The 26,274-nt window shown below is 42.6% G+C and overlaps 1 protein-coding gene across 2 annotated transcripts in view; it reads right to left on the bottom strand.

Annotated features, from left to right (window-relative positions):
• Nucleotides 1-9,586: 9,586 nt before the first annotated feature.
• Nucleotides 9,587-26,274, bottom strand: part of ppp1r13bb (protein phosphatase 1, regulatory subunit 13Bb) — a 28,304-nt gene continuing 11,616 nt past the window's right edge. The window contains exons 5-18 of one of the 2 annotated variants that reach the window (XM_073492724.1): nucleotides 25,410-25,480; nucleotides 19,838-19,939; nucleotides 18,416-18,590; nucleotides 18,082-18,281; nucleotides 17,792-17,956; nucleotides 17,281-17,473; nucleotides 13,899-14,029; nucleotides 13,244-13,697; nucleotides 11,860-12,647; nucleotides 11,626-11,763; nucleotides 11,399-11,532; nucleotides 11,148-11,314; nucleotides 10,805-11,004; nucleotides 9,587-10,057 (exon numbers count right to left, since the gene is read on the bottom strand). In XM_073492724.1, coding sequence (XP_073348825.1) covers nucleotides 10,016-10,057; nucleotides 10,805-11,004; nucleotides 11,148-11,314; nucleotides 11,399-11,532; nucleotides 11,626-11,763; nucleotides 11,860-12,647; nucleotides 13,244-13,697; nucleotides 13,899-14,029; nucleotides 17,281-17,473; nucleotides 17,792-17,956; nucleotides 18,082-18,281; nucleotides 18,416-18,590; nucleotides 19,838-19,939; nucleotides 25,410-25,480 — 2,960 coding nt within the window. In that variant the 3' untranslated portion in view covers nucleotides 9,587-10,015. The remainder of the gene's footprint in view (nucleotides 10,058-10,804; nucleotides 11,005-11,147; nucleotides 11,315-11,398; nucleotides 11,533-11,625; nucleotides 11,764-11,859; nucleotides 12,648-13,243; nucleotides 13,698-13,898; nucleotides 14,030-17,280; nucleotides 17,474-17,791; nucleotides 17,957-18,081; nucleotides 18,282-18,415; nucleotides 18,591-19,837; nucleotides 19,940-25,409; nucleotides 25,481-26,274) is intronic. The other variant, XM_073492725.1, reaches the window with a different exon arrangement.

Below are 26,274 nucleotides of genomic sequence, written 5' to 3'. Positions count from 1 at the left end.
CAATTTTGTTTCAAGTAAAGCCTACATTTCCATCTTTCTTACTTAGCCTAAAAACTTCTAACAAGGAGTCTGAGCTTAAGAGTGATCTAGGAAATTGAAATTGATAGGCCTAATCATAAAAAATTAGGCTGATGTAATAATGAATACTGACTATATTTTATGTAATGAACAGCTGTGTTGAATAAATTAAAGCCATTACAAAAGGAAATGTTAGTGCTGCACATTTAAAACTTGTTTTTTGAGCATTTTACAGTTACCTAATATTCTAAGAGTTTTTTTTAAAGGGACTTTGGTATTAAGCAAACATTTTATAACATCCCTCCAAAAGTTTCGGATATTTGGACATTCCTCTATAGAGTGGCTTCCTCATCCAAATATTTTGTACAAACATCTGGAATATTCACACACATATCATGGAGCTTGACAGGAGTTATGTGCATAAAATGCTTTGTTGGTCTAATCACCTGTAGTGGAGACTTTATATCACAGGCTTGTAGATACAGTTGCACCTTTAACTGTTTTAGATGCCACATTAGATTAATTGATTATTAATCGACAGAAAACTTAAGGGCAACAATTTTGCAGAGTGATAAACTGTTTCAATTGTTTTTCAAGGTCGGCTTGTTCCAGCGTCTCAAATGTAAAGTTTCCTCTTTCATTTGTCTTACATGATAGTCAACTCAATATGTAGCCAGACACATTTTCTTTGTCTTTTTTGCCAAGATTATCTTTTCTCTATTGAAGATTTATGGGGCAAGTATTGTTCTTGTCCTGACAGGTATTGGTCATCAAATGTAACTGTGCAAGTGTTCAGCCAAAAGGTAAAGAATGTCTCCATCTGGTGACCAAACAGTTATAAACCACTTTACTTCACAATGTCAACTTATGAGAAAAAGTCTTTGTGGGCCAGTGTGCATCACTTGATCTTGTAATTACACTCTTTGGCCCCTGTCTCAAATTGATTTAAACCATTACATTAATTAATTTTGTATCATAATTTTGTATCTTAATTGATACGTTTGTCACTTAATTCATTTAAACACACACACACATACACACATTATGTAACATTACACCATGTCACATCCAACGTTTTACTTTTTCTGTGTATTTTAACGGCCACGGCCATGGTCATTCCATTATTATTTTGGTCTGATCATCAAATCACATCACCTCAGTGGGCTTTATAATCTGCACAGCGAGTGACATCCTCTGTCCTAAGACCCTCAATTCGAGTGAGGAAACTTGCCATATTGAGAAAAAAAACCTTTTAACGGGGAAAATGCATTTGTCAGCTTTCTTTGTTCCTTCTCCTTAGCAGTTAGTTTAGATAAAGTAATTTTTTAGGACATGTGGCAGGTAACCTGTGGTGCATTTTTAACATGTTTTGACATTGTGTACAAAAAAGTTAGTCGTACCATTAATAAATCCATTTTTCTTATTTTTTCTTTATTTTGTTGTTTTAATAAGCAATTGTGAGTATTTTGGTTCAAAATAAAATATGTTTATCATTCCTTATATTTAGGATGAACATGATTATTGCGGGTCCCTATGGGTAGGTTAATTAATTGTTAATTAAGTAATGGAAAAATAATCTCAAGAATAATTGATAAATTGGTTGTCTACACATGGCAACACATAACAGATATCAGTAAACTTGTACATCTGAATACACGTTCGCAGATTCTTTTACACATTTACAAATCTGTTCACACACACACATGGATTCAGATACACAGCTTTCCATTCACGCTTACTACCTTCTACTGTAATAATGGACCCATACCGATGTTTAATTTATTATTATTTATTTAGGTTTATTTGGGGTACGGAGCTCCGTACATTTTTTAAATTATGCATGCTAGCTTATGCAGGTGTTGAGCATTGGCTAATTAGGAGTCGGCAGTTAACCTGAGTTGCATGTCTTTGGAGTGTGGGAGGAAACCAGAGCACCTAGAGGAAACCCACACATACACTTAACAGTGCTAACCCCTGCATCATCACGCCGCCCTATTTGCCTTTCGATTTCTCATCATGTACTTCTTCGTGGTCCTCAGGATCCTCTCCAGAGGTAGTCAATCTTTTTGGGTGACGATGCCCCCTACAAGAGCAGCAGATGATCAGGGGAGAGGCCAGAGAGGTTGGTGTGTTTGAGCCACAATAACACAACTCAGAAGGAATGGAAGGATAAAAGTATTGCGAGGGAACACAAAAGTAGTCCTAAAAGAATTCTCACCATGACCCTTAGGGGGTTCCATAGCTCTGTAATTTTTTTTTGACTATACATGCTAACTTATGCTGGTGTTGAGCATTGGTTAACCAAGAGTTGCCAATTAACCTGAGCTGCATGTCTTAGGAGTGTGGGAGGAAACCGGAGCACCCGGAGGAAACCCACACTGAGGCTGTGTCTCAATTCAGGGGCTGCATCCGTCGAAGGGCGCATTTGAAGGCCAGTTACGTCACAAAGCCGCATGAAGGATGTCCCAATTTGAAGGCTCCTTCAAATGCAGCCCACAAATGCGGCCTTCTTTTCCCTCTTTTTGGAGGATGCACCGCTACTATCCTTCATGGCCTCCCATATCCCAAGATCCTTTGCGCACCCGAAACAGAAGAAAGAAAGAAGGAAAATGGCGACATCAAGTGGTGTAGATCTTCACTTTCGTGGGCCTGGGCAGCAGAAATCGTGGCGTAAGGGTAAGGGGCGGGAACATCTGGTGACGCAACCAGGAAATGCTCCGAAGGCTAGACTGTCACATTTAACAACGGTGGACGCGGCTTTTGAAGGTACCTCCGAAGGACTCGCCTTCATAGGTCGCAAAGGCTGCGTCCTTCGAAGGATGCAGCCCCTGAATTGAGAAACAGCCATACACTTAACAGTGCTAACCACTGCATCATCATGCCGCCCTACTTGCCTTTCGATTTCTCATCATGTACTTCTTCGTGGTCCTCAGGATCCTCTCCAGAGGTAGTCAATCTTTTTGGGTGACGATGTCCCCAACAAGAGCAGCAGAGGACCAGGGGAGAGGCCAGAGAGGTTGGTGTGTTTGAGCCACAATAACACAACTCAGAAGGAATGGAAGGATAAAAGTATTGCGAGGGAACACAAAAGTAGTCCTAAAAGAATTCTCACCATGACCCTTTGGGGGTTCCATAGCTCTGTAATTTTTTTTTTGACTATACATGCTAACTTATGCTGGTGTTGAGCATTGGTTAACCAAGAGTTGCCAATTAACCTGAGCTGCATGTCTTAGGAGTGTGGGAGGAAACCGGAGCACCCGGAGGAAACCCACACTGAGGCTGTGTCTCAATTCAGGGGCTGCATCCTTCGAAGAGCGCATTTGAAGGCCAGTTACGTCACAAAGCCGCATGAAGGATGTCCCAATTTGAAGGCTCCTTCAAATGCAGCCCACAAATGCGGCCTTCTTTTCCCTCTTTTCAGAGGATGCACCGCTACTATCCTTCGCGGCCTCCCATATCCCAAGATCCTTTGCGCACCCGAAACAGAAGAAAGAAAGAAGGAAAATGGCGACATCAAGTGGTGTAGATCTTCACTTTCGCAGGCCTGGGTGGCAGAAATCGTGACGTAAGGGTAAGGGGCAGGAACATCTGGTGACGCAACCAGGAAATGCTCCGAAGGCTAGACTGTCACATTTAACAATGGTGGACGCGGCTTTTGAAGGTACCTCTGAAGGACTCGCCTTCGTAGGCCGCAAAGGCCGCATCCTTCGAAGGATGCAGCCCCTGAATTGAGACACAGCCATACACTTAACAGTGCTAACCACTGCATCATCATGCCGCCCTATTTGCCTTTCAATTTCTCATCATGTACTTCTTCGTGGTCCTCAGGATCCTCTCCAGAGGTAGTCAATCTTTTTGGGTGACGATGTCCCCAACAAGAGCAGCAGAAGACCAGGAGAGAGGCCAGAGAGGTTGGTGTGTTTGAGCCACAATAACACAACTCAGAAGGAATGGAAGGATAAAAGTATTGCGAGGGAACACAAAAGTAGTCCTAAAAGAATTCTCACCATGACCCTTAGGGGGTTCCATAGCTCTGTAATTTTTTTTTGACTATACATGCTAACTTATGCTGGTGTTGAGCATTGGTTAATCAAGAGTTGCCAATTAACCTGAGCTGCATGTCTTAGGAGTGTGGGAGGAAACCGGAGCACCCGGAGGAAACCACACATACACTTAACAGTGCTAACCACTGCATCATCATGCTACCCTATTTGCCTTTTGATTTCTCCCGCCCTATTCTGCCTGTGATTGGTTGGCTTCATTGGTTATGTTCGCTATGTTTCACTCAGAGCTATTGTGGGTAAACAGTTTGAGTTAAGTGTAGAGAGCGCAACCAAGGAAGACAACCAATCACAGGCGGGGTAGGGTAGGTCTAACCTTCATCTGAACCTGAGTGGGGCAGGTTCTGTGGGAGGAGCTGGAGTGACACGAGTTCCTCAGAAACTGGGTGGAGTAGGTTCTGGGGGACAAGGTAGAGGGACAAAGGTTGCTCTGATCCTGTGTGGGGAAGGCTCTGGGGGAGGAGCTAATGCTGACCAGTGCAAGTGCTCGGGGAGGAGTTGTAATGACAGAAATTCCTCTGTTCCTGGGTGGGCCATATTTTGGGGGAGGAGCTGGAGTGAGAGGAGTTCCTCTGATCCTGGGTAGGGCAGGTTTTCCGGGAAGAGGTCGAATGACAGGAGTTAATCTGATCCTGGGTGGGGAAGGCTTAGGGGAAAGAGCAAAAGTGACATGCCTTCCTCTGATCCTTGGTGGGACAGGTTCTAGGGGAGGACGTGGTGCGATAAGAATTCCTCTGATTATGAGTGGGCCGTGTCTTGGGGGAGGAGCTGGAGTGAGAGGAGTTTCTCTGATGCTGGGTGGGGCAGGTTCTGGGGGAGGAGGTGGTGCGACACAAGTTCCTCTCTGCCTGGGTGGGGAAGGCTTTGGGGGAGGAGCTGGAGTGACACGAGTTCCTCTGTTCCTGATTGGGGCATGTTCTGGGGGAGGAGGTGGAATGACAGGAGTTCCTCTGTTCCTGGGTGGGGCAGGTTTTCCGGGAAGAGGTGGAATGAAAGGAGTTCCTCTGTTCCTGGGTGGAGCAGGTTTTGGGGGAGGAGCTGGAGTGACACGCCCTCCTCTGATCCTTGGTAGGGCAGGTTCTGAGGGAGGAAGTGTAATGACAGAAATTCCTCTGTTCCTGGGTGGGTCATATTTTGGGGGAAGAGCTGGAGTGAGAGGAGTTTCTCTGATCCTGGGTGGGGCAGGTTTTCCGGGAAGAGGTGGAATGACAGGAGTTCCTCTGTTCCTGGGTGGAGCAGGTTTTCCGGGAAGAGGTGGAATGACAGGAGTTCCTCTGTTCCTGGGTGGAGCAGGTTTGGGGGGAGGAGGTGGAGTGACACACCTTCCTCTGATCCTTGGTGGGGCAGGTTCTGGGGGAGGAGGTGGTGCGACACAAGTTCCTCTCTGCCTGGGTGGAGCAGGTTTTTGGGGAGGAGATGGAGGCTGAAGTGAAGGGATAGGGTTGGGGTGTCTTCTGTCTTTGGCACACATCCGTGTTAGTTTGATCATATCCTTTATCCTACTCGCCTGATCCTTGATCCTGGACAAAGCCTGTGATGAAAAAGTAATTTCAATAGTGAATTCAGTTGAATTTTAAAATAACGATACAGTATTTGACTGTTGTTGACTGATTTGACTTATGTAAAAGTTCCAGTTTCAGTAAAGTTTCTCTAACTAAAGTTTCAGTAAAGTTTCTCTTAGTTTGGGGGCTAATGTAAAAGTTCCCCTTTACTTAATATGTAATAATTTATAACACAAGGGTTATGTCTAAGACTGCACTGATTTAAATAATTTCCTTGAGTGTATAAGCAGGAGAAAGTTTAGAGAATAAAACAGCTGGTTGTACTTACCTTATTACCTTCCAGCGTTCTTGCATATGGCTCATACAAATCCATGAGTTTCAGTACAGTTTCTCTAAGTTTAACCAACAAATAAGAAAAAAGGTGTACTTTTTTCTAAATCCGGTGTGTCTGCTAGCTGCTGGTTATACGTATGTGTACTGTGCTGTGTGACGTCACAGCGAGAAGTCTTAGATCATAGTAGATCAAAGGATGAAAGGTCGGGGAGGCGTTTCCAAGTGGTATTATTGATGACGTCTCCGTTGCCAAGGCAACTGGATTGCTTCCGCTTTCCTTAGAGTGGCGAGTAAACAAAACTCAGGACAAAACAAAACGTGAGTTTATTCAATCATTTAGTCTATCATAGAAATGGGTCGCCAGCTAGGCTTCCTTTTCCTGAGTGAAATAAGGTCTGTGGTTACCACGGGCTTAAAATATTTACACCTTTGCTTCTACGACATAAAATACACGATTTAATATCCCACAATTTAATTAAGTGCGTACGTGTCTTTGTAAACGGCGGTTGTTAACAAGTGGCTAAATGAGACTACGGAAGTTGTCACGTACATTTAACGTCATTAAACACAGAGACTCTTTTCGCTTTTTGAAAAATCCCCAATATAAGTTTTCTGTCATCTTCTTCAGACAGGGAGTTTAATTTTAAATGAGTGATTGGAGAAATTTATAAATAATAAACTATTTTCTGTTTTTACATGCCAAATATCAAATTCAGAATTGTAGATTTACAAAAAAACAAACAAACAAAAAAAACCAAACAAACACACAAAGCCTTTGCATATTCAAAACTGATCTGATGCACCACATAGATTCAAAAACAACCAAAACTTTATTTATCTCCTATTTCAATTCCCCATTTACTTATTATACTTTCTGGGGAAGTTTGAATTGTTTGCTGTGTTGCCTCTCTATATCAGTTTATCACACAAGGTGCTCCTGTGTCTCTGTGTTGGTAATACTTTCACCAGTTTCTTCATATTTATACCTCAAATCTCCCAAGCTGCAGCAGCTTCTCAGTAAATCCTGACGTCATTCCAGCACAGATGGTCATGCCTTATGATCACGTTATGACAGAAAAAGACCGTCACCTTATGGAAACCCATTTCCACCAGTTAAAGAGAAAAAAAATGATGAAAAAAAACTTAGGTTACGAGTCAAAGTTATGAGATACAAAGCCATAATTAGACAAAAAGGTAAAAAATTATGAGGTAAGAGTAAAAATTATGAGATCAAAAGCAAACATTTAACTTTTTATCTCAAGGTTATGACTTGGGACCATGGGGTACCAAGTTGTCTGACATTTTTGGTGGAAATGGGCTTCCATAACTTCTTACAATATTCACACATTTTTATGGGTTTTATGTGTATCACTGCATTATTTTGCTGATACCACTGAAAAACATTCGTCATGCCAGAGCTTCTGTTTTATTGTTGACATTTACAGAATTGAATGTGTGAGTACAGCGTTTATACAGAAAGCCCACTTATCCATACAGCACACAGACATATAACACATCTCCTCACACTATGTACAGGTTAAGCCATGATAAAGGCTGGGCCCCGAGCACACTGGGCAGAACACTCAGTCACTCCAGGTTCAGAACAAGTTGATGGACTCAGTAGATGTTCAGTAATGTGACAGGAAACACATGTGGTAGTGTCACTGGAGGGGTGAGTACCTGAATGGGGACAGCTGGAGGAAGAAACCAAAGCGAATTCAGGATTGTCTGAAGTGAATCTTAAGTCTGAAATAAAAAATCTGAGCATGTACATTTCAGTCACAACTGTCTCCTCAGCTAAAATAATTATGATGATGCTGTTTTTTTTTGTTGTTGTTTTTTATTTTTATTTTGGACTGTCTGTCTTTTGTTTGGTGATGTTTGCTGAGAGTGAAAATAGGAACATGATCACTAGTTTCGTGGTGGAACAGTGTCAGCAGCACCATGTTGGTCCTGAGTTTAGGTATTTCAAGTGGAGTTTGTCACAGCCACAGAAAAGTGACTGCAACCTTCGATGAACTGAGACCTACTTAGCAGCTTGTATTAAAAAAGAGGTTATTAAAACTGAGAGTTTTGTCTGGTTGGTGGTTGGTTTGTACGATGGTCTGGGTGATGATTTAAGTGTTTTTTGAGGTGCAGTGTCTAGATTCCATTAAATAGTTGAGAGTTCTCTGTTTCCGTGTTGATACTACTTCATGTCATGTTGGTGAGTTTTATTGTTACAAAAGCAAAAGTTTTATCAGAAAAACGACGGATGAACTTATTATAAATGTGTGGACTAAGTAGAAACAGCAGACAAAACATAACGTAAATAACTTAATCAGTGTTGAAGAAAATAACAAAACTGACACCATCGCATCATGGAGAACTGACATCTTTTTTTCTCTTTGTTAATGCAATACTTAGGTCAATAATGAGCCCTGGAGTGGCCCTAGAGAGAAAAAGTATTTATATAGCATATCAAGGTCACATTTTAATACATCGGGCGCTTTAAAATGCTATTGCATGCGCACAAGATACAATTTGTTCCCATGTTGTGATGAATTTGTGGGTTTTCAGGGATAATAAGCAAAAATATAAACTCTGATACATCTTGAAATCACAGTTTATTGTCTGAAGCCTCACTTATAATTGGTGGGAGTTTAAAGTTTATTAATGTTCTTGCCACACATCCACAATACTCCTGCAGGCACATTCTGCACAGATGACATTGAATGAAATAAAAAAAAGAAAGAAAAAAAGTCTTGCAATGACAATGAAATGCGATTCATGAAAATTTGTGAGCTGTCAATCTTAATTCATCTTCGCTTTGATAAGTTGGATTTGCTCTGACTGGCCTGTGGAGTGAATACTGAGGATTTACAACAGTTTACATTTTCCCCTCTTAAATCTGCTCCAAGAGAAGATCGACAATCCACTCCTGGCAGATGTTTATCATTATTGATGGCAGCATATCAATTGATTATCTCACTCCTTGACAGTTCTGCAAGATCTTAGGGAGTAACAGAATTAAAACCTTTTAAATCTATATTTATCTTTGGTGGTTAGACTACAGCAAAATCAGACACAGAACATTTTTCTGCATTAGAGTTTTCTTTTTGCAAGGGGCAAACTGGTGTAATATAAAAAACACTTAATGTCTCATAACTTAAGTTAATCGTCACTGACAAAAATCAGAAACGTCTCACCGTTAGAGATGATTTTCCAGTCACCATATAGTGTCATGTAAACCAGTGCCACCAGGGGCAGGGTTTTCAAAGTTAAAGACTGTGGTGCCTCCCCTCAGACAAAGTTTGGACTTGCTTGGTTTTGCTCAATTCCTGGATGCCCACGGGGTCATGATTGTGTTATTTGAACACACTGACGTTCAACAATTGAGCCAAGACAGCCTTATGTTGCTGTTTGACATAAATTCAGACGACACCAAGTACATAAAAAGGTCCGTCTGAAGGCTTTTATAAGTTTCTGACAGTGGGAAAGTTGGGAAAATGATATCTTCAACCAAATCACACATTTTATTAACTAGTATAATATTTTTCACTTTCATTCACTGAGCCTCCTCTCAAACTGTCTGGAGCCCCCTAGAGGAAGTTGACCGCCCGCTTCGAAAACCTCTGCATCGGGGTGATGTCGATGGCTGAAGAAGTGTGAACAAATATGTAATGAATGAAATACTGAGACAAGGGTTGGTGTTTTATTCTTCAAGTTGATGTCTAATACAGAGAGCTGACACTGAATCGGGGTAAAATCAAGTTGGGGCAATGACAGAGCAATAGGTTCAAAGGTGTGTGTGTGTGTGTGTGTGTGTGTGTGTGTGTGTGTGGAGTTTGGGATGGAGTGGTTTAAGAGATTTTCGCATTTGGAGTGCTTGTGTTTCATTGTGTGTGTGTGTGTGTGTGTGTCTAAGTGTGTGCAGATGTATATCAGTGTGTCAGAGTTCGGTGCCCACGGCTTCAGAGAAAAAAGGATTTTTGTGAGAAGCACAAGGCCGGGGGAGGTTATGGCCACGGGGAGAAGACGGAGCACCAGGCTCCTTTTGTTCTCTGCTCTTGGTTTTGTCACTAGTCCAGCTGTTAGCCAGAGGTTTAGTGGAGTGAGACTCTACGCCAGGGAGCGCTGACGAGGCTTAATCCTTGGATAGAGCTGTGAAGGAAACAGAAAAGAAGAGAGAGTGGAATGTTTAAGAAGACTTATCTGACTTCATCACATTTGTTATTGTTTACTTCGTCATGACATCATTAGTACAGTCATTGATTATGGATTTTTCTTGGCAATTCCTTATTGCACTCCATGACTCAAGCTGCACAATAAACTGGATTTAATGACTAATATTAATTTTCTAACCAAAATGTATTCATGTTATCAACTAATTATCTGTCAGAATCCTAATAAATTCAAGAGAGAATAGCAACAACAATCAAAAAATCCATGCAGAAATGAGTCACTTATCAAAAGCAGTTTTTAATGTTCTGCCCATCAACTAATTGATGAATCAACTTATCAGCTATACAGTCATTAATGTAGATAAACTAATCAGATCCGGCAGAAGAAATGCTTCGCCTACACTACAGGCGAAAGCAATAGATCATCTCATCATCTAAGTTTTGAGATTTTGAGCCATTTTGCTTCCATGAAGGCTTTAGGTTTGCAATGTAGTGCAATTTTTTGGTAAAAAAGCACCTAATTTGCATATTTAAAAACTAAATATCAGAAAACGTGTAATAAAAAAAACAATTGTCTTAATGTAAATAGTAAACTGTAGGATGTTGCGTAGTGGTATATATTAGTAATTTCTTTTACTCTATTCACCTGTCGCGTTTCCCCTTTAGATAAACCCACGGCTGAGCTGAACCTGCTGAAATGAGACAAGTAATGTATTTTTGTATTTACCCCCAGCAGGTTGCGGGGCACGTAGCCCTCATTGTCCTCAAGTCGCGCCCACCACCACTCGGTCTCACTGTCGTCCTGTCGTCGGAGAATAGTGATGGCGTCCCCCTCGCTGAACGGCAGCTCGTCCTGGTTCTGAGCTTTGTAGTCCCACAGAGCGTACACCGTCCCCTTGTTCATTACACCCAACTTCTCCTGAACGCCTGCATAAGAGACCAAACAGTCATTATTACACATTTATTTGATCAAATAAGTACAACTTACAGTATGTTGCATGACAAATCTTGAAGTGAAATAGTCCTGTTGGAATCACATTGTGCACACTGGACAACCTGTTGTTTCTCACCGTATAGAAACTGGGAGCACTGGATGTAGCCCTCTTCCATTTCCTCACACTTATCTGCAGCAGTTTCCACATCACTAATGGTGCTGGCAAAGATGGCGGCCCCTGACTCAACCAACAACTTGCAGAGATGGACACTGTTGCACGAGGCGGCGCAGTGAAGCGGAGTCCTGTTTCAAACACAAATATATATAAATGTGAAAGGATACAACAGCAGGAGATCACGCAGAATAACATTTGTGTCATCATCTCACCATCCATCACTGTCTGCAGCGTTGACGTTCACACCAAAATCCAGCAGGAACTTAACGATGTGGTGATGTCCCGCACACACTGCATTGTGCAGTGGCGTGATGCCCTCATCGTTGGGAGTGCTGGGATTCTCCACCTGGAAACAAGAGGGACCCAGATGAAAACACAAGTGCTTATCTTACAACCAAATATATATAAATTAAATTATACTCACAGAGTTTCGACATACCTCATAGATAATCCTCTGGACGAGGTCAAACTCTCCCTCCAGTGAGGCGTCCAGCAGGAGGGCTAGAGGGTTGAACTTCACCCTGAAGCCGTGGCCGGTGCGCTCAGAGTTTGGCTTCTTCAGGTTTGTGCGCTTCTCCTGTAGCAATAAAGAGATTGAAGAAAAGATTTGAGTAGCACCTTTCTTCATTAAAAATATAACTCTTTAATAAATCAGTGTATATGCGTCTCTCACCAGGGGCTGTGAGACCCCCGTGCCACTCTCTTCAGGTGTGGTGACCTCCGGCACAGGGCTGGGCAGCAACGCCTCAGAGCTTCCCACAGTGTTGTTGTTGTCATCGTCCTCCGGTCCCTCTGCTTCTGCAGGATCCTCCAGCTCTTCCGGTGGTGAGGGCAGAGGCTCGTTGTCATTGGCGTCAGTAGAAGGAGGTGGAGCCTCGGAGCCCAGCTCCTCCACCCCTGGTGGTGGCGGTAGCTGCGTCTCAGATGGGGGGTTGCCGTTGTCTGTATCAGCTACAGAGTCGCCTCCCAGATACCCCGGAGGAGGAGCTGGCTGATAAAACGGCGTTCCATTACCTGCGCCGTTGCCACCTCCTGATCCTCCAACTCCATTCCCTTCTATGCCTCCCGCGAGAGTGTTGAATCTCTGGTAGAGCAGTTTCTGGATGTTAGGTCCGCTTGGGCCCTCTGGTTCTGTGATGGAGCTGCGCTTCTTGAGTGGCCGAGGTGCGTTGGCCAGCTTTTTACGAAGCACCTCGAGGTCAGCGTCACTTTGGTAGCGCAGAGGGGAGTGTACCATCGGCGTTAGCTTTGTAGGGCTGAGTGGTCGCGGGATGTTCTCCACGCTGGGAGGAGGTGCTGAGGGCTCTGGGTGCTGGAAAAAGTCGTGATCATCAAATTCTCCGTCAAAAGTGTCCTCACCGCCGGGTGGGCCTTGGAGCAATGGGAAGGCCCCTCCCGCCTGGACGAAAGGCAGGGGCGAGGGGGGTGTGGAGCTGGGGGGGAGGACAGGCTTCCCATATACTGGAGACAAACAAGACAGTGTGGAATTAAATAGGAGGACAATGGCATCGTCATTATTTCCATCAATTCACCCGTTAATGATTTTTTCAATTAACTGATTTGTCAGATAATCAGCAGTACAAAATATCAAAGTGTTCAAGAGTCCAGGTTGACAGGTTGTTTTTTCTCATGGTCCAAAACCTAAAGGCAGTCGATTTACAATGAGATCAATCAGAAGAAAATAGGAAATTCTCATATTTGATGCTGCAACAAGCTCATGTTTGGTATTTTTTTGTGCACTGCCAGACACATGATCAAGTAAACTCATTTTATTGGGTTGTACGTTAGACTATTAGTGTGCAACTATGCCCATTTACCTCCTTAAAGTGTCGAGTCCAAAGTCTAAAAGATTAATTGACTAATTCCTTCAGCACTGACATCATTTAAGGTGTCAATCTGCTGTAGTGATTATTTAAGTCTCATGGGCCAAATGAACATTTTATTATTTTTTATCTAAATTGGATCTACTAATTGGTAGCAACACTGGAATAGACACAATAAAGAATATAAAGCATGATTAACCACTGATCTACACAATCATCACACGCAGCCCTTACCTGCTTTGAGAGCAGGCTTGAGTGGCTGGCTCTTTGGCGCTGCCTGCTGGAGGTACATGTGATAGATGGAGCTGGAGTTCATGGTAGGTGGGCCCTTTCGTGGCGACTGAGGCCGTGATCCTCTGTCTGGGATGAAGGGGCGCACTGCCACAGCTGGCGGGGGATCCAGTCGCTCGCTCAGCCCGGGCGGGAAAAGCGGTGCGTTAGGCTGGAAGGTGGGGCTTGGCGGCACTGAGATTCGCTGCTGGATCTGCTGGGAGGACGAGCCTGTGGAGGGCGGGACGCGGGGCCAAGCAGGAGCTGGTGGGTTTGGGAGTGGGCGAGGAGGAGGTGGCGCATCCTTGCGGCGCTCCAAGGAGCTGGCAGAGTTTGCGTGGGTGAGGTGGGAGCCATAGGGAGGCGGCTGTGGCTTGGATATGGCGGGGGAGGACATGGCCATTTTGGAGTCTAGCACCTGCAAAGAAGGGTTAAAGTTATTATTTTGTAAATGAGACCTACATATTGAATTCCTGCTCTAAGGCTATTTTTAATCAAGACATTATGACAGTTTATCTCTAGCACAATCTGAAACATAAAACATTTTTCTAATGGATGTGACATTTAATCAGGAGGTTATGGACATCTTTGCATACACTGGAATTAGAACAAGACGAACCTTTTCTGCACTTGGAGTGACGGGGGAGCCTGAGGTAGGGCTCTTGCCCTGGGTATCAGTCCCTGAGTCTCGTCTCTCAGGAGGCTTTAGAGTGCTGGTCTTGCCAACGGTCGGCCAACCAGTGTCATTAGCTAGGAAGCAAACAGGACACAGTCAGCGTGTTGCAGAAGAGAAAGAAGAATGAATGGACAACTCAGGGTATGGTATGTCCACCAGAGCTAGGTCCAAATGGTACCATTTTCTTATTTATTTTTTTTAGAAATGGGTCACTTTGTGTGGTTGACCGCATCAAGTGGAATATTAGTGAAAAAACACATGTATCTGTACCATTTTGACCAAGGATTGGTATCTAATGGAGGGTTCAGGATTTTGAGAAGCCTATCCTATTAACCAGACACCATGAAGAGACATTCAAACAGAATCCCTGTTGTCTTTTTATTAAAAGTGACTTCAAGATCTTTAACATGTACAAGCAAAGATTATGGAAGAAACCAGTCCTCTAAAAATCAGCTGCAGTTATGCAGTTTTATAACTTGAACGACCACAACTGACCCAAATCATGGAAGTAAAAGCAATTGTCTGATATGGCTTCATGTGCCATTTACTTTAAACACTGAAAGTAAATACACTGACCTGGGGATAAGAAATAAAAAATAGACTGCTCTTGCAACAGACAGAAAGACACCGCAGACTAAATTCAGGAGGGGCTGTTGATCAATAGGACAAAAATCCTGAGCCTTCTCTTCACAGCAATGATGACAATGAATGTATCTGCATTAGTATTTTGCTATTATGTACTTGTATCTCGTCGTGTTTCATTTCGTTACATTTAGTAAATAGTAACTTTAAAGTCATATAATGTTTGTCTCCAAGACTAAACTAACTACTTTAAAAATATATATGTGCAAAATAAAAAAATGTACCTAGACTGCAAGGACAGGGTGAAGAGAGAGGAAATAGAAAAAGGAAGACACAACAAAAACAACAGTAACAGTTGTGGTACGATTCAATAGGATTTTGTTTGAGATCTGCTGAATACCTACGGTCGGTCACTTTCTTTAAAACGCCTTTAAATGTGGAATCACCAGAGATTAATGCAGCAATACTAAGTTCTATCAGTTCTATCAGCACTAAGTCTAAAAGGAAACAGTTTGTCAACTGCTAAGTGAATCTAACGACATATTAACGTGTACAAGTTAATCTTCTTGTGCATGTTAAGTGTTTAACAACTACAAAATGATTCTCACGGGCAGCTTGGTTGTTGTGAGAACGTGTTATGAAGGTTAAAGTTAGGCAGGGTGGGAATGTTATGAAGTTAGAACAAAGCCCCCAAATATTTTGGACTGCTTTGCATGTGTAAATTAACGAGGCACTCAACTCATTGAACCTTCTCAGAGGTGTAAAGCACACACAGGATCAGCAGCGTTTTTTTTGGACACTTACTTCACATGAGACGTGATGTCAGCTGTGATTTAGAGTGTAAAAAGCCTGCAGATGGCAGCAAAGTGTTTCAAGATGACACCACCGTTAATTTGACATCATCAGCATTTCCCACAGAGGAAACACTCCGAATGGAATATCAGCATGTTCTTAACCCTGTTAAGAACAACTGGCTCAATGCTCTACGGGTAAGAGAGCTTAATGAAGCCAAACAAGGGCCCTGTTAAGACCTGGTGTTACCACCCGTCCTGAGTGACCTGATCATAAGTGGACAGCTGTAAGTATAGGTGTGAATAGAGGTGGACTTGACAGCATGTGACCACATTCTTTAAGTAGTGTACGAGAATGCGAACTTGTTGTAGAGTTAGAAGAAACGTGATAAACTTCTTGAAATAGTTACGACAAATTTCAAATTATTCCTGCCTTCTTGTATATTCAGCGTTTAATGCAATACATTCACTTGTTCCTTGGAAAAAGTGTCAGTTTGTCACGGCATCACTGTACCAGCCTGTCTGCTTCTGCTGCGTCTTACCTTCCAACACTTCATTTCACACTTTACACTTTACACTAAATCTATCAAAGAAGTTAACATTTTATTGATGGTAAAGGTGTCATATTTTACAAATACTGTATACAGTAAACAATATAGGCTACGTCTTGGAGAAAGTCCCCAGACCCCTTTGAGAAATCGCTCGATTGACTTACTTACTTAGGAGAAACTTTATAAAGTTTGTGAAGCGCTGTCTATGACAAATACTTAATAATTTGGGCCTTCTCGTAAATTCAGCAAATGTTATAAATTAATTTCTTTCTTCTTTGTGTAAGAAACAGTGTGTCCTTTTGTCGTCCGTACATGTTTATTTGCACATAGAGCGAGGAAGTGAGATCCGATCACAAGAGGTCAGTCAACATGACAAGAGCTGTCGACCTGTGATCAGAGCACTCAGGACAGATGTTGATACCCGGTATGAAAAGGCTCAAGGATGCATTCATCGGTCTGCGACTGTTTAAGTTAACCAGGCACTGATGCTCATCTCCACCTCAGATCCCCCAGCTGTGCATCTAAGCTTTTATTTAAACATAAGTTGAAGATTAGAGTTTGGGGGCCTCACAGCGTGACTGGGCAGAACACAATTTAAATAATCTTAAATTCCTGGCCAATTAAACTGACTATGATAAGAATGATAAGGGTGCCGTGTGGAGGATAAACTCCAGTGCATGCTGAGGATCCTGTGTTACATTCGAGAGAGAAGGTTCAGGACGTGCCACCCTGCTGCTCATGCAGCACTGTGCACTCACGGGACGTGCCGTCAGAGCCAGTGGAGGCTCCAGTGCCCGGGTGTGATTCTGGAAGGGACGGGGGTACTGGATCCACAACGATGTCTAAATCAGACACCTTCCAAGGGCCGGGAGGCTTTCGCACACCGTCTGCCCCGGGAAGAGTTGCCCCCAACCCCACACACCCAGTGAAACAGAGACATTACAGAGACGGAACAGCATAGACACATGAGAGAGGGAAGAGAAAAGGAAGGGAATCACAGTATACACAACACAAGGAGAGAGGAAGGTTAGAGAGGAAGGAAAAATCACAGAAATCAAGTCCAGGTGGAGAATTCAGGTAGGAAGGAAACAGTAACAGTGGAGACCCAGGAGGGAATTACAGTCACAAGCTTTTCATGCAAGATGTGTTAAATGTGTCAGGGTATAAAACTTTTGCCTCTGGGACTACATGTATCCAAACTACTCTGTAACTGACTCCATCAATTCTTCTTTGTCTAACTGTCCATATTCCTGCTTTCTTAATGAGGAAAAAAACCCAATGAATTCACTAAAAGTTTCAATAAAAACTTAGCGTAAAGATAGTGCATCACCTGCCTTACTTTTTGTGTTTTGCAGTGAAAAAATGTGCACTGCAAATGCAATTTTATGGATTTCAACCAACCTGACTTAGTGCGGCCATGGTTAGCTTGGTTATTGACGCCCAGAGTCTGAGGCTTTAGCGGGTCGGGTGGTATGTTGTAGCCTCCTTCCTGACGCCCTGGTACAGGGACTTGGATGTACGGCCCAACAGCAGCGACGCGGCCTAGAGTACCAGGAGCTGGCTGGGGAGAGGGAGGCCCGTTGGCTCTGTTCAGCTATAAGAGGAGACAGTCAGAGAAGTTTTAAGATGTTAGAAGTGTTGATGGAGAAAACAACTGCATTTATTTCAACACCTCCACTATTTCACGAGGAGTTTCAGTCACCAGAAACTATATTCTTATAGAAATAGTTTCCCCACTGGAGATGGTTTCGGAGTCACTTTCCGCTAAGACTTAAAAAGCTGCAAGAATTTTTTATTTCACTTTCTACTGAACATCTGCCGTGTGTGGACTGACTTCTCTTTGAGACGGCAGAGTTTTTGTCTGAAGCATTGAGTCTGAATGAGGAGGTGTGTTAAGCGCTCTTAGTCTTACAGGAAGGTTCTCTTTTTGACGTGCCTCAGCTTTTTTCTTGTAGAGGCGTTCCCGCAGCTCGCTGATGCGCTTGTCCATGAGCGTCACTTCCATGTTGCGTTTGTTGAGAAGATCCTTCTGTTGCTGCAGCTTGCTGTTTTGCTCCTGGTTTAACTTATTCCGGATCTGTGGATGATAAAACATAAGTGAAGGTTAATTAAAACAATAGATACTCTCAATGTAATCAGGTTTAAAATAAGCATAGTGGAACCGGATTTAAAAGCATTCACTAGCACTTGTTTCTGCAGTACCTGTAGCTCCTGGTAGAGTTTACGGAGCTCCAGGGCTGCAGCGCCAGTTACTTGGCCACCAAGGCCTGTCTGTATGCCGTTGAGCTTTCCCCTCCGCAGGTCCTCCAGCTGCAGGCTGAGCTGCTCCACCCTCAGGACTGCAGACTGTAGCTCAGCCTGCTTCTCTTGGAACAGACCGCTAACTTGCTCGATCTCAGCCGCTGGATGTGTAGAAATGAAAGAATCACATCAGGTCAGTCATAACCTACATGTAGGGTTCTCTAAAATTAGCTAGCTAGCCCAATCTTTTTTATCATGAGCACAACCTTGGTTAAAAGTAAACAAGTATACATACACAGGTTGCCATTGATGACCTTGCTGTAGTCCACCTGGCCTCTCATCGCCCGAATTTTCTTGAGCTTTGCTTCCTGGCTCTCCACGCGATCCTTAAGCCTCTGCAGCTTCTCGCTCTCTGAAACGGTTTGCTGCTGACGCCGCTCCTGCTGCTTCAGGTAACGCAAACGTTGCTCCTTCAGAGAGTGAGACAGAGATTGACATTTTGTAGGCAAACAGAAGGTAAAAACAGATGTCAAACAGCACAGCTAGTCTCAATGCCATCTGCTTTTCAAGTTCGGAAAGAAACGCTAAAGACAAAACTTTATCTTATCTTCTTTGAACTCAAAAATCAAAACACAGGCATGGATATAAAACCAGCAAGGCACCACCCTAAGGCCTGCAGAATATCTCTGTGGCAGACATAGCCTAAAACTAGGCTAAATCTTTCAGCTGTATGCACTAAATGAAATGGTGCGCGGTGTCAAGACTGTCTGAAGGCTGAAGAAAGGGTCAGATGACTTTATCATTCTACCCAACTGAGAACTGCTCCAGTTAAGGTCCTAAAATAGGAAATGACAGGCCCAGGTTTCCAAATGACTGCAGGGCTTCCAATGGGGCCTACTTTTCACATGCCACAACAAAGGCAATAAATAGTCTATCTATCTACTGGTCTACAGTGGGCTTCATCCTGCATGACTAATCACGAGTGGTCAGACTTAGTTAGTGTGCCGGAAAGCAACTGAGACTGAAGAGTTAGACTGATTGTGTGGAGGTCTGCCACCAGACTATTATTCCATTTTGAAGCAGTACCTAGTCTGAGAGAGGTAGAATCCTTCGTGTCAAAAATCCTGAATAATTTACATGTTTGAGTAACTGTGTGTATGGCTGAAATATAAATTCTGACAGACTGGACAAGACTAGCACAGTGACTCACACTTCCTCCCATCTCTTTTGTTACGTAACTATTTGCCCCTGTTTCACGCCATGATGGGACAACAGTAGTCGATCATCTCTGCGTCTGTGGGATCAGACTACAGGACACAACATCAGACCGACCCACAATGCTCTGATCACCTCAGTACATCATGTGTGAAAGATGGCGAGCTGCGAGTGGTCAGGCTTTTGACTTGTAGCCTGCATATCTCTACTTCTATCATTTTGAGGGTGCTGAAGTGCTTCAGATTTAACTATTTCCACTGGAAAAGAAGGAAGATATTGCAGCTAAAACACCTCTGCCAAATTACTGCAGTGATCCCCCCAAAAATTGGAACGTTGTGTAAAACATAAATAAAAACAGAAAATATCATTTTCACAACAGTTTTAGGAAGTGTTCCTGAGCAACCCAAGTTTTTTTGGAATCGGGGTTGTAGGGAGCATATTTTGAGTCAAAGACCATTATAATATTCGAGGGACTGAATCAAGAATGAAGACACAATGTTACCTTTGCGACGAGCATCTGCTGCTGAGCCTCGATTTGCTGCTGCTGCCGCGTGGCCATCTCCTGCAGCTCTGACAGCGTGAGCTCCACGCGCTGATTCCCCACCTTAACAGACACATACACAGGAGAACCGGTCAACAGACTGAAATCTGAGCAGAGTGATCTGATCGGTGGAGGCATTGAAATGTTACAAGAGCCACAGACGTCTTCTCAGACTGAAGACTTTCCATCAATAATGGTGTACTTGTTGGTGCTGGGCCTTTCTCTTCTTTTAAAACCAACCTTATGTTTTCATTCACGAGTTTAAAAACAAATTGAAATAAAATGTTGTGCATTAAGCCCCATCTCCCTCATACTAAAAGTGGTTTTGATTCAAACCAGGGCATGACCCAGTGAGTATTTTTTGCCCTGTGGGAGCTGCTAAGAGTGCGATGACACACTTACAAGGATACACGACTCTTCCTCCAGCCAACACAACAACATTTAACTCTTAGTAAAAGCTGAAAGGTGAAAACTCTCATAAGCAATACTGAGAACATCTAAATGGTAGTTGAGAAAACTCACCTGTGAGTTTTTATGTCATGTATGATACCAATAATCAGGTAAACGTTTGATGTAATAGCACAAATTTGCAAGTCAGTAAGTGCAGAAAAATACATTCAGAATAAAAAGTTACATAAGTTAAAATTGTTGCATAAGAATAAAAACATGGAAACAAGCACAAAGAAAACAAGTTACGCAAAAAGCCATTTGCAGAAATGATGTTAAAAGATGTCTGACTTCAGCAGCCAGAGGGTCACACAGCAGGAGACTAGACAGCAGCGAGAGTCGGGCTCTCCTTCCTCCACAACAAGGCTCCAAGCATCGTTATGGCGGGACATTAGTTGTAATGAGAAGCTCTGAGGGCAACGTGTCATTTGGTTGTGAATAATTTGTATCACAATGATAAATTCCAATGCATTGATCTAAAAAAACACTGCAATTACTACCTGGATGGTTTGTTATAAAAACCTAGTTAGATAATAAAGATATCATTAAATGGCTTTTTGTGTCCACAGCAGTCCAACACTGCACCGGATTAACATTGCACTTCTATAACCAGGGTTTACACCTTCAAAAAACCTTCAAGGCCTTGATGTTTTCCCTCAAATTCACAACATTTCAATGGTTTCAAGGACCCGGAGAAGGACAGTTAATGTGGCTAATGTAGCATCAAGTTGCTAGCCTGGAGAGTCTACTTCTATTTCCACACCTCCATTTTGTTTTGTCATTTTCAAACTTGTAGCCCCAACTGTCGCTGACTCTAGTGACATCACTTGAGTCTAGCTTTGGAGCCACAATAAGCTTTATACAACTTTTTTACATATGTAGTAGCACTCACCAAGTCCTGTAAACAGATTTATCAGTGAATTTCTAGATTCAAAGATCTCCTAAGTTTACTAACAAGTAAGAGAAAGAAAGTCTGCAAATCCTAACAATCCCACACAATGAAATGTTTGGGATTTCACTTAGGAAAAAGTATTTAAACAATAAATCAGTTCAGCTTTAAATGTCGGAAGAGAAAAAAAACAGTTCACCTCCATAAACATTTTCAATGAAGTCCTCCTTTTGAGCCAGAAATCAGCACCCATGGTGTTGTTCGAGAGCTCACAGGATAAGGGAAGACTGGCAATCGCATTAAATTCAGTTTTTCCCCCAAACAGACTCCTGAATTTCCTCAAAATCACAGTCACTGCAGTCAACACACAGGCTGACTACTCCTCAGTGAAACAGCATACTGAATGAGCGGTGAATACCAATCCCCCGAACTACAAGCGGTACTGAAATGATCAAGCGCTCCCAGCCTTTGCCTTTAGGAAGTGTGTTAAAAGAGGGAGGAGATGATGCAGGAAATGTCATGCTGTTTTTTTTTCAATAGCAGACTGAGAAATATAGAAAAGGAGTTTGGAGAGAGCGCTATTTTAAATGTGAAGATCTTAGCAAGAAGCAAAGGATGACGACTACAAAAAAGAAATATATGAGATTGAGCTGAAGACAAGAGATAAAATCCAGGGGTCACATAACAGAAAAACACTGCATAGTGGAACCGGATTTAAAAGCATTCACTAGCACTTGTTTCTGCAGTACCTGTAGCTCCTGGTAGAGTTTACGGAGCTCCAGGGCTGCAGCGCCAGTTACTTGGCCACCAAGGCCTGTCTGTATGCCGTTGAGCTTTCCCCTCCGCAGGTCCTCCAGCTGCAGGCTGAGCTGCTCCACCCTCAGGACAAAAAAACTGCTACTATAGAAGCAATTCCTAAACTCATGGCTGTTTCCTAGCCTCAGACCTCTTAACTTACAGGCTTACTATACATCAGTGTTAGCCTTTCCAACAGGCTAACATCAGTGTTAGCTTCTCCAACAGGCTAATGCCAGTGTTAGCTTCTCCAACACGCCGAAAACAGGATTAGCTTTACCGACGGTTACATTTTGAGTAGCATTTGAATCATAGTATTTCAGAGTTCATGTTGTTCCCCATTTTCTTTGCCATACTGACTACAGTGCTGCTACTTTTTTGGCAGTTATCTTGATTTTAGAGTCTATGCCATCCTAACACAGGATTCCTGACTCAGGAAATTCATCAGTTAGGACGGTTTACCATCCTAGGATAAGATATTGTTTTCCTGAATGCAGGACACATGTTTCTTTAACACCAAAAGTCCTAAATGTCATCCTAAACTGAGATAAGATAGGATTTCACACTTGGAAAGTTTCTGTAATGAGGCCCCAGGTGAAATAAGCATGACATGCAAAAGACACAAATATTGTATAAACTGCCTCTACTCGATTAGAAGAGGCAGACATTTTTATGACTCATCTTCTGAATAAAACATGCTTCTTTTCGAGAATAATTTGATTTTGACTTTTATGGTATTGTGTGAGGCAACATGTCGCACATCATCTCATCTCTGCAGACACTCAGCCTGGTCACGGCATTTGCTGCTCTGCCCGTGTGGCTCTGACAGCGTTTTCCTACCTGGGAATTTGTTGAAGCATTTCGATAGAGGAATGTGTGGGAAGACTCAGAGGGGGGGAGGGACGCGAACATGACTCAACCGAGGTCGAGATGGGGAGAGCGGGGGAAGCCACTGGCACACATACAGCTGCCACGCTCAAATGCACTCAGGCACCACTGCATCAGTGGCAATTCACCCGAGGGACAAACAGACACACACACCCTCGGACAGTGATGAAGAGGGAGTTGGAGAAACACCCGACTGAGCAGACGAAGAAGAAGAGGGAGAAGCCACAGCCCTGCAACTGGGAGACTATGTTACTCCCTCCAACAACACTGGGGATACGTACTTGTCAGAAATAGATTAATTGATCAACTACTTTTATAATAGATTAATATCAGATAGTAAATTGAATGTTTTTTTAATTTTCCACTAATATGTGGCATTTTATAGTCCAAAGATGAATCAATGAAAGAAGAAAATAAATTGTACCTCAACAGAAAACACAGATAACTGTTAATTGTGGCCCTCGAGCTTACCGACATGGGCAAATATGCACACGATGGGCTGCAGCTACTGATTATTTTCATTATCAATGAGTACAGTATGTGTCAATCATTTTCCATATCATCAATCTGTGAAATAAAAAGAAAAAGACCACTGTAATATTTCTGGGCAATGTCTGACAATGCTTGTGTTGTTCGACTAAAGGTCCAAAACCTAAAGATATTCAATGTACTATCATAAATGTCAACAAAAACAGCAAATTCTCACATTTTAGAAGCAGGAATCAGAGAGAATCACTAAAATGATTAATCGATTACCAAAACAGTTGACACTTCATTTGTTTTGTTGAAGGATTAATTATTTCAGCCCTTAAAAAATGTAATTCAATGTTTCAACACTGCCAACAAGCTAAAACCGTGACATTAAAAAGAAAAATTCTGATGCATGTGATCACTTCATCGCTCCCCTTGAGGCACCTCTGCTCTTTACGAGGCAGCGTCCCTCTCAGAGGATGATCAGCTCTGCTTGGTGGAGAGAAAGCCCCCGGGGTTTGGGCAGCGGGCCGTGGAAAAGCCAAAGCAATGATCCTCTTAGGGGCCGTTATATCATCCAGCAGGCTGACTGATATAATCCTCTAAATCAGATATTAGGAAGAAACTTGGACACAAATGAGCCTTGGCGCTTGGGAGGTTAAGCAGTCGTCCATGCAACTGATAATGTTTTCCTTTTTGAGTGAACCAGTAGTGATGATAAATGGCTGTTTTTACTTGTCATGCTATGGTGTGGGTTTTATAGGTTAGTGGTATTTAAACAGAGACGATCACTTGGAGAATCGATCGATAACCAATTTCTACATCCATAAAAATATATGTAACCTCATGATACTTCTGCAACACGCACGCAGACTCCAAAGTTGTGAATTTTCGGGATAATAAAAGGAAATGCCTGTGGGTGCTCTTGTGCTACAATCTTTTTTGAAAACAAAAACCACAACCCCTCCATCTCCTGCTGCGATTCTTCCCTCCACCCTTAAGGTTGAATTAGTGATGATTCCTTGACTGCAACACTTTCCTATTGTGAAATCTGGGACAGGCGGTCGGAGAAAGAAAGGATGCCGCGCCAGAGGCTGCTCTTATCAGAGTCATTCACATCTCCTAGCACACACACTTCCTAAAGCTAGAAGCTCAACATTCACAACACTGGGTTCACCTGACAGGGAAATACTGGCAGTGTGTGGAAACGGAAACAGTCCGAGACTAGACCAGAGACTGTGATGTTACTCTCAAACACTGGCATCATATCAGAATCATTATGTATCCACAGATATTAACACTTTTACATCGCAGAGCTCGGGAATATCAGCTGAACTCATGGAAGAAGTCTTTAATGTATAACCAGTTCAAGTCAAACCGAAATTAAATCTGTGTACATACCACATGCTCTGTGTTTGTTTGTATTTGTTTACATATCTGCTCAATTTGCACATCTGTGTAGGCACTAGGCAGGAACTAAAAATTGTTCATTAGGTCACTACAATTCCTGGGTGACAGGAACAACCCATCGCTGTGAGATTTGCCAGTCTGGCCCTTTGCCATCACCACAGCTGGAGCCATGAAAGAGGGATGGCTAATGCCAGCTAGACCCCCCTCTGCACCACCACCACGCTGCATTTTTTTGGAGCTGCGATTTTTTGGACAAAGTTAAAATGTGTCACAACATACCACTATGAATAAAGCATTGTGGTGCTACAGAGATGCCCCTGCCTACAAATTATATTCTCTAGGCATAAGGGAGCATTCTTGTTTGGTACAGACCCCAGCAATGTATTCTTTTTTTGTGAAAATAAAAAGCAAAATTACCGTTTCCACTAAAATCTTGACTCATTACGCCATTGCAATATCTGTGAAAATAACTACAATATGATTTTTTGCATATTGTTCAGCTCTAACATAAACTTACATATAACCTTCATCACAGCCCTTATCTATCTGTGAAAGAAGGCACCGAATCACATTAAGTTATTGTAGGTTATATCCTATTTTAACATAATTTAGATAATGCTAATTAAGTCTCACCCCATTCTCATTGTGCTTCTCTCCAGTGTTTCCACTTCTGCGACTCGTCTGATCCTGAGACTGCTGACTCCCTGCAAAAAAGACACAGTCACCGTCACAAACACAGGCAGGGCAGAGACGCACGAGTGTGCACAGCCGAGCGCGCACACACGCAGACAACTGCAGATTTAGAGGCTACAACCATTGTCAGGAATAGTTTGAAAATTCACTGACTTGATTGCACTTGACAGAGGGATTTTAAGAACTGGGACAAGCACTGCTGACTAAAGCCACTTAACTCAAACTTTTTTTTTATAAGAAAGGTCTGATGGAAAGATGAGAGTAAACAATTTAAAACTTGACAGGAAAAGAAAGAAAACTTCTGCTATACTTCTAAAAACCACTGGATATCTGATGGTTCCTTCGCAGCCAAAACACACTCTGTTAGACAGGTTCCAAAAGTATACAAGTCTGTTTCTCTGCCACCTGTTAACTTTGTGCGTGCTTCCTTTACGTGTCTATACATGTATGCTGACTTTAATTAAATTCCAGTCAAATTACATAATTTGAATCACTGATCTTGGGCAGGACTAGCTGTACATTTTAAGCTTGGGTGCATCTTATGAGGCTATACTACAAACACAAATCCAAAAACATGCGTGATAACCTGATTTTAACCCAACTGAAGAATGTTGATGCTTAAAAGCTTCTTAGGTGTGTCCATCCGCAGCATTTGTGGTGCATGAGCTGTGTGAGAATAGGTTAAATGTACTGTCTAAGTGCATGAAGGTGCAATAAAGGCAAGAAAACAACCGCACCTAAACCCAAAAGACTTGAGATAGCAGGGAGAGAAAGTGAGAGACAAACATCGACTGACACCAGCGTC

The sequence above is a fragment of the Pagrus major genome, chromosome 22 (assembly GCF_040436345.1).
Source record: "Pagrus major chromosome 22, Pma_NU_1.0".
Lineage (NCBI taxonomy): Eukaryota > Metazoa > Chordata > Actinopteri > Spariformes > Sparidae > Pagrus > Pagrus major.
Note: the sequence above shows the minus strand (reverse complement) of the source record. Positions and strands in the feature narration are given on the sequence as shown.